The sequence below is a fragment of the Benincasa hispida genome, chromosome 1 (assembly GCF_009727055.1).
Source record: "Benincasa hispida cultivar B227 chromosome 1, ASM972705v1, whole genome shotgun sequence".
Taxonomy (NCBI): Eukaryota; Viridiplantae; Streptophyta; class Magnoliopsida; order Cucurbitales; family Cucurbitaceae; genus Benincasa; species Benincasa hispida.
Genome location: NC_052349.1, coordinates 43411722 through 43420102, shown reverse-complemented (window position 1 = coordinate 43420102; position 8381 = coordinate 43411722). Strand labels below are relative to the sequence as shown.

At 27.2% G+C, this 8381-nt stretch overlaps 1 protein-coding gene across 1 annotated transcript; it reads left to right on the top strand.

Moving 5' to 3' along the window:
- Nucleotides 1–3103: 3103 nt before the first annotated feature.
- On the top strand, nt 3104–8150 carry LOC120077490 (GDSL esterase/lipase At5g37690). Its single transcript, XM_039031395.1, has 6 exons — nt 3104–3365; nt 3671–3798; nt 5222–5348; nt 5654–5766; nt 6925–7174; nt 7874–8150. The coding sequence occupies exons 1-6, from the start codon at nt 3104–3106 to the stop codon at nt 8098–8100; spliced, it is 1107 nt and encodes a 368-aa protein (XP_038887323.1). The 3' UTR covers nt 8101–8150.
- Nucleotides 8151–8381: the final 231 nt, after the last annotated feature.

Here is an 8381-nt window from a genome sequence, read left to right as displayed (position 1 = left end):
ACCCAAACCCCTTCTAGAACAAGATATAGTCAAAAATAAATTCAACATCCCTTTGAATTTTGCACTAAAATTTGATCCATTCAAAATTCAAAGTACTTAAAAATAGTTAATATTCAAATCATAATCAAATAATCAATTAATATTCAATCCGAGTAAATGACTGCGAAGCAAAAAAAATAAAAATTTAGTGGGAGATTTTTTTTTTAATGGGAGAAGTTGAAAATATAATTTCTTTATGAGGTAGGGGATTCAATAATTTGTGTTTTTCCTAATCCCACTTGCATTTATTAAAAAGAACTAAATCATATTTTTTAATACAATTGTGAGGTGTGAGAATTATTCAAACTAAAAACACTAACCATATATTGTTCGAGTTTAGGAGATACATGAATGAATCGAGATCATTCAAAATGAGAAAGATTTTGAAGATATGAAAATTGAATGGTTAAAGATATAAATATTTTTCTTAAACTTATTACATAAAATTAAAAAATAATATGTTTGGTAAATTAGGTTCATCGATAACTATTTGATTTTTGGTTTTTAGTTTTTGAAATTAAGCTAAGTATTTCAACTTATGAACTCTTCATTTTGTTATCTACTCCTATAAATATTTTCAATATCTAAATCAAGGTTTGAAAAAAAAAAAAGAAAAAAGTAATTCTCATAAATTTTGTTATAGTTTTTAAAATATGGGTAAGAATACAAACATTTCTTTAAAATTAAAAAATGGTGAGAAAAGGAATGCAATTTTCGGAATATGAAAAACAAAATAGTTAAAAAAATGGAACTTAACAGTAAGAATAAAAGTTTTGTGAGATGAAAATAAATCTGCCTTATTTAATTTTTTTTTTTTAATTATTATTTTATATAGTTACTCTTTGGGATAAAAAAGAGTGGTTTTTCGGATAAGCGTGAAAGATAGGTTCGAGTTATCTAGAAGAAAAGTATTTGATTCTCAATAAAGATAATAAAAATACAAGGAAAAATGATGACATTAATTAATTTAATTAAAGCTACGATTCACGTGCGTATCCATAATTTGAAAGAACCTTCCTTTTAATAATACAATAATTTATATGATCATTTTATTCTTTTTCAGATGTTTAAACTTTTTTGTTAAACAAACTTATTTAGTCTTCTTTTTGCAAATTATTTAATAAAAGTATTGATGCTAATCAATTTTGAGTGTTTTGAAACCATATGTAATCTCTTTTTTTTTTTTTTTTTTTTAATTTTTAGAGAAAAGTAATTTTGTCGGTATAAATCTAAGAATTTTGATGCCAAAATTTAGATGGGATAAATGCACTTGACTATCACCTGACACCAACAGTGAATTTATTTAAAGGAGAGATGAACATGACCTACAAAAGAGAAAACCTACACACTAATGTGGTGCTTGCCACATGCTCCCCAATGCTTAAGTCAGAGAGTGAACGAGTACGGAAGTTAGAGATCAGTTTGAGGGTAGAACTCAAGTTGCCTTAATGAAGTTATAATGATATATTTCTAGAGAAAATTGGCCTAGGTTGTTCACTAGGATTTTTTAGTCCTCTCAAGATAATTTGATAACCTATCAGACCGAATTGGTTTCATGTTTGGCTAGGGTTGGTCTTGACGAGCACCTTCCTTGAGCCATATTTCAGACTTAAAATGATATATGGGGTTGGGGCATGAGTGAGGCATGCGCCGTTAGACATTTGGTAAGCCTTGGCCTTGGTTAAGGCCAAGGTCAAGTATACTGGCTTGGGCTTAAGCCAATCCTTTTTCTTAGACCTATTTTGATTCTAAGTTATCATTTTCGGTTTGTATCATGTTTTCTTCTTAACTTTGTCTTTTATATTTGTACTAGATGTCGATTATATCATTTGGTTTAAAATCACTCATAACATAGAAGTAGACTGGTTAAAACATTATATTATCGATCAAACAATCAGATGTTTGATTTCTCATAATACTTTACTTATTGCTCCACTTAAAAAATATGATTAAAAATGAATATGAATATTCGTAGAATGAGTAAATTATGAAAAAGAAACTACAATTTTTTTTAAACAATATAAAGATCATGGTTAAATTAATCAAACATTTACTTATATATAAATTTTAGAGTAATTATTTTAAATGAAAAAATTGTTGAAAATATTTTTAAATATAACAAAATATTATTGTCTAGTAGTGATAGATAGTGATAAGCACTAATAAACATTTATCAGTGTCGGATCTATCAGTAACAAATATCGACATTTTACTATATTTGTAAATAAGTTTGACTCATTTACTTATATTTATGTTAGAGACCCTAAACAGTAAGAGTATCTTACTGAGCATAACTGATCAACTTGTTAAGATATTGTCTTTGACAAAATGTTAAAGGTTTCAAATCCCTACACCTTTCTCTGCATATGTGTTTAACTCAATATATATATATATATATATATAATTAATTTAATCCTACTTTAAATGATACTAATTTTAATGTTTGATTAAGTAATTTACTCTCTAATAGTTAGTTAATCAATTAATTAAATAGAATTCTCCTGAAACAAAAATGGTAAAATAGAAACAATATTTAATTGCCAAACATCAATTGTCTTCCTTATATATAAATACAAATATTTAATATTCTAGACATTCAACTCTACATTTAATATATCCATATACTAATCAAATAAATGCCATTAGACATGTGTTATTATATTTAAAAATACTCTCAAATAATACATATAGTAAGTTGTAACAAAGCATATTATATTAGCGGTATAAAACATAGTTACTATAGAAGGAATTAATTTGGAAAAAAAAAAGAAAAAAAACCTAACAAAACTAACATTTGATATGTCAGCTGACCAACTTCAAGGAAGAAACATTAAGTTAAACTTAAAAGAAAAATTGACCCACTATTTCAACCAAAAATTTCCTTGGGTCACTTAAAATGGGTATGAAATGAAGCACCTAACTAATGATTTCTTGAAGAATTGGGCATGACTAAAAAAAATTAGATGCCAAATTTGAGAATTATAAACAAACAAACAAATAAATAAATCTATGTTATATAAAGGCTAACTAAGCCTCCAAATCCACCACCAAAAAAGGGATCAAAATGGGGATGAAATCAATAACAATCCATGGCTTTGGTTCAATTATTGTTATTGTTGTTGTGATGTTGTTGATTGGATTTAAACCATGTGAAGCAACATCTCAATTGGTCACATATGTGTTTGGAGATTCTTTAACTGAGGTTGGAAACAACAATTTTTTGAATTCACTAGCAAGATCTGATTATCCTTGGTATGGAGTTGATTATAATGGTGGTCAAGCAACTGGAAGATTCACTAATGGAAGAACCATTGGAGATATAATATGTAAGTTATTGGCTAGGGTAACATGTCACGTACGTGTCTTTATATCTTTATTATATTGTTTTAATTACGAAAAAAAGAATGCTCTTCAAGGTCGTCTTTCTTTGGATTCACCATTCTAGTTATGTCACATCTTACTTTTTTTTTTCGACGAATGTCGTATGTTTGAGTTTTATGGATTCTGATACTATATTAGATAATATAGCGTGTTATCTCAAAATTAATTGGTAACAAGAGGTGTACTCTAATTTTTTCAACGTGAACCGTCGAGTATTATTAATTGATTTGGAGATTGATTGGTTTGGTAGCTTCAAAGCTGGGAATTGCTTCACCACCTGCATACTTATCAGTTGCAAAGGATGAGGATAAACTCGTACAAGGCGTCAATTATGCTTCCGGTGGAGCAGGAATTCTCAATGACACTGGACTCTACTTCGTAAGAATATTACACATTTCTCAAATCCAAACATAGAATTAAAATTTGCTTTAATGTATATATATATATATATGTCACGTTGGTTCTTATTGGGAGGTTGTTTAATTTTAGTTTTTATGAATACGTAATTTAGTTTATATTTTCAATAAATTTTTAAGAAAAAGTTAACGTTTTGATCCTTAGATTTTGGATCTAGTTTCTATTTAGTTCGTAAGTTTCATTTAATTTTAGTTTCAATTTAGTTTTTGAGTTTCAAAATGTTACAATTTTACCACATCGATGTCTATTAATTAATTTAAAATAGTTATGATGTGAAATTTTAAATTTAAGTTTAAAAGTGATAAAAATTAACATACTCTCTCGAGTTTATTAAATTTTAGTCCATATATTTTCAAACGTCTAGTTTTAGTTTTTTTTTTTTTTCAATAAAATTTTAGTTTGGTTCCTCAAAGTATTTTTTTCTTGAAATGTGTTAAATACTCGTAATAATTTTTTTTTTCAAAAAATAATTATAATAATTTTCATGCAACGAAATAAAATATGTGAATATATTTTCAAAATTTTTAGGGAAAATGCTTAAATACTATATATATATATATATATATTTTACAAATTAACAATAAATTAAACTAAATATAAGATTTATTAAGAGTACTAGACTAAATTGGACATTTAAAAATTATTTGGGATCGAAATGGTATTTTAACCATAAAAAATGCAAAAAATAAAAACCATTTTGGTCTCTTGGTTTTGTGTCATTTAGTTTTTATTTGGTTCTTAGATTTGAACATGTTGTATTTTTTACCTCCAAATTTTGAGTTTTATTTTCATTTGGTCCCGAGGGTTAAAAAAGTTACATTTTTTACTATTGAGGTTTTTTACTTTATTTTTATTTTTTATTCTTATTTTTTAACTTTTGATTTCTAGATTTCAATAAATAATCACACTTTCGGTTATTATTATTAATATTTGTTAATTAATTTAAAAGTATTATAATTAATTTAGGGTAATTGTTTTAAATGATAAAAATATTGAAAATATTTTCAAATATAACAAAATATCACTGTTTATCAGTGAAGATCGCAAGTGATAGAAATTTATCCCATTAACATTTTGTTATATTTATAAATAAGTTTGTTTAATTTTTTTATTTGAAAACAACCAGTTAATTTATTTTTCACTAGTTTTTCACCTCTATTAAAATTGATTTTAAAATTTGACTTTATAAAACCAAACAAGGAGTAAAAATTTGAAATACTTAACTTTATAGACCAAATGAAAAATATCAAAATGAAAAAAAAAATGTAACATTTTGAGATTTAGAGACCAAAGTGAAATTAAATTAAAATATAACAAATAAAAATTAGACTCACAAGAATTATGCAAATTGGCTTACTTATAGAAATTGACAAACTTTTTTCAGATTCAAAGACTGTCGTTTGACGATCAAATCCAGAGCTTTAACCAAACTAAGAAGGTGATAGAAAATAAACTTGGGGAAGAGGCTACTAATAAACATTGCAATGAAGCCATGTATTTCATTGGAATTGGTACGTTAAGAGTATTGATATAATTAAAATTTCATCGTTTAGATTTGGTCATGAGTTTAGAATTGGACGTTTGTTCGAATTTCGTGTTACGTCATTTCTTCCCAAACTAAGGATATGAGTTTTAAAAATAGTTGAAATCACTTTGTTATGTTCAAAATTACTTTGAAACATACTTTTATTCCTTCAAAATCAATTTCATTTCTTTTTTAACTTTGTGAATCATCGGTACAACCTTTTGAATTTGATAGTGACTTAATATGGTCTCCAAGTTGATATGATATATTTGGTGTTGTTTGTAATTGTAGGTAGCAATGATTATGTGAACAATTTCTTGCAGCCATTTTTGGCGGATGGGCAACAATACACCCATGAGGAATTCTTGGACCTCTTGCTTTCTACATTCGAACAACAACTTACGGTAAAAATTACTCAAAGGACTATTAATTTTTTTAAAAAAGTTCAGAGACCTATATGACATAGTATGATAATTTTTTTTTCCTTTTTACTCAAAATAATTTCTTCAAATTATTATAAAAAAAAGAAATAAATCTATTTCCATAAAACATAAAGTTATCTTGAGAATCTTCAAAACATAAAATATAAAGTTTCCTTAGAATTTTCTGTGACAAGTAGAATATGTTTCTTTTCCTCTTGTGAATTAAGGAATATATCTTTTAGAACAACCTTTTTTGGTTGCTTGGACAAAAGGGATTTTCAAAGCCACAACTTAAAGTATGGGTGATGGTGTTATTCTTTCAATGGAAATTAGAAGAATAAACATAATTTAATATTGTAGCTATATAAATAGTAATTATTATTATTATTATTATTTACATAAATACAACCTCAATACCTACTAAATGATCAAGTAATGAAGTAAAAAAATATATATAAAGGTAAACAAGGCAAGGATGTTTTGAGAAACTTTTAAAATCATAGTGTTGAAAATGACATAAGTTTTTGGGCCTTTGGCCCATTACAAGCTCTTACATGAAAAAAAATTACAAGTTGGAAAGTGTGTATACTAGAGTTCTTTAGGGCACTTTAGTTTTTAAATTTGAAAAATGGATATCTCAAGATTTCGAAACGGTTTCTAAATCTAGATATGAAGCATTTTTTTTTTCCTTCTTTTCAAAAACCAGTGCCTCTAATCTTGGGATTATATTACTAATCTCCTTTTCTCTGTTAGTTTCCATTGTTATGAACAAAGAGTACCTTAATTTAAATTATTCTCTCACGAGTATTAAGGATAACATTTGGGAGTAACTGGTATTAATGATCCACACCGAAGTCATACTGAAATTGCATTCAAGGAAGTAATAATCCATTTCACAACAATCAATTGTTCGAGTTTTGCATATTACACATAAGAGACCAAAATTTGAAATCAAACTCAAACTAGGACAATAAAAATATTAATCAAACAACCTTTTTCTTGAAACAAATTTTGATGGGCAAATACATGATCTTGATAATGGGCCATCCCAAAAATTTGATAGATATAGGGAGTGTATTTGGAATTTTAAAGTTGAGTGTGTTGTAATGAATTTGGGATTGTTTGATTATTATATTGTAGAGGCTTTACCAATTGGGTGCAAGAAAAATGGTGGTACATGGGCTAGGGCCATTGGGGTGCATTCCTTCACAAAGAGTGAAATCAAGAAAAGGGCAATGCCTAAAGAGAGTGAACCAATGGGTTCAACACTTCAACTCCAAAGTCCAAATCCTCACAACAACTCTCAACAAAAAACTTCCAAATTCACATCTCCTCTTTGCAGATACCTACCCTCTTGTTCTTGACCTCATCAACAACCCCTCGGTTTACGGTAAATAATCGTTTTAGTCCTTATCGTTCGATTTTTTCTTCATATAATGTTACTTAAGTAAAGAAAAATGATATTTAGTGGGTGTTATGTTCATTTAGAATGACGAGGAGGTTGAATTTATATAGAACAAATTAAATTAAAGATTAAAAATAAATTAACGACAAAAAAAAAAGAAAATTAATTAATGAGTTCAAATAGAACATGCTAACTAAATTGTTTTTGAAAACTGAAGGAAAGGGATGACTGAAATGTAATATTTGAAAGTTTAAAGATTAAAATGAAATAAGTATAAAAGTTCAAACGGCATGATAATAACAAGAGGTTACTAGTATTTTAAACTAACTAGTTTATGTGCATTTTGTTCTAAAAAGACGAAAAAAACATGAGGGAATGTTTTGAATATATTATCTAATGTTTTTGTTATATTTACGTTATTTACAATTTTAACCGTAGAATTTAGAGAAGTGTATTATATAAAATTCTTTAGCCCTAGAGGTGCCTCTAATCTATAATCCAAATTATTCTCTCATAATAAACTGTCCTCTCCATGTTCGTAGAAGTAGCTAAAACACTATCAGTGAATCATAAATTTTTATATCGGTTCTCTACTGTTTACGCTTTTTTCTGCTTATCTTTATTTATCGATTCATGACAATACCCAAAAAGAAAGAAGTTAAAAAATTGTGTAAAAATTTTCAGGTTTCAAAGTTTCAAATACTTCTTGTTGCAATGTGGACACAAGTATTGGAGGGCTTTGTTTGCCAAACTCAAAACTATGCAAGAACAGAAGTGAGTATGTGTTTTGGGATGCCTTCCATCCTTCTGATGCTGCTAATGCTGTCATGGCTAATAAACTCTTTTCAACTTTATTCACTTCTTTTCCTTCTTCTTCTTCTCCTACACCCTCTCCTTTGCCCTCCCCTTAAATTAAAATTTATAAACAATCATATCGACATGCCGATGTTTTAATGTACTTGAAAGCTCGTTCGATATTGATATGCATATTTTAATTATTTTATTGTAAGAATATCGACGAAATGTAAGACAATAGACATGTTAATAGAATCTTGAATATCGATTTAGTGGTTGGAGATGATTGTGAATATTTATATATACTTATAGTGTAGATACATAAAGAAAATTTATTTACTCTCCCCTTCAAAAAAAAAAAAAAAAAAAATTGATGAAAAGACATATTCTCAAAGCC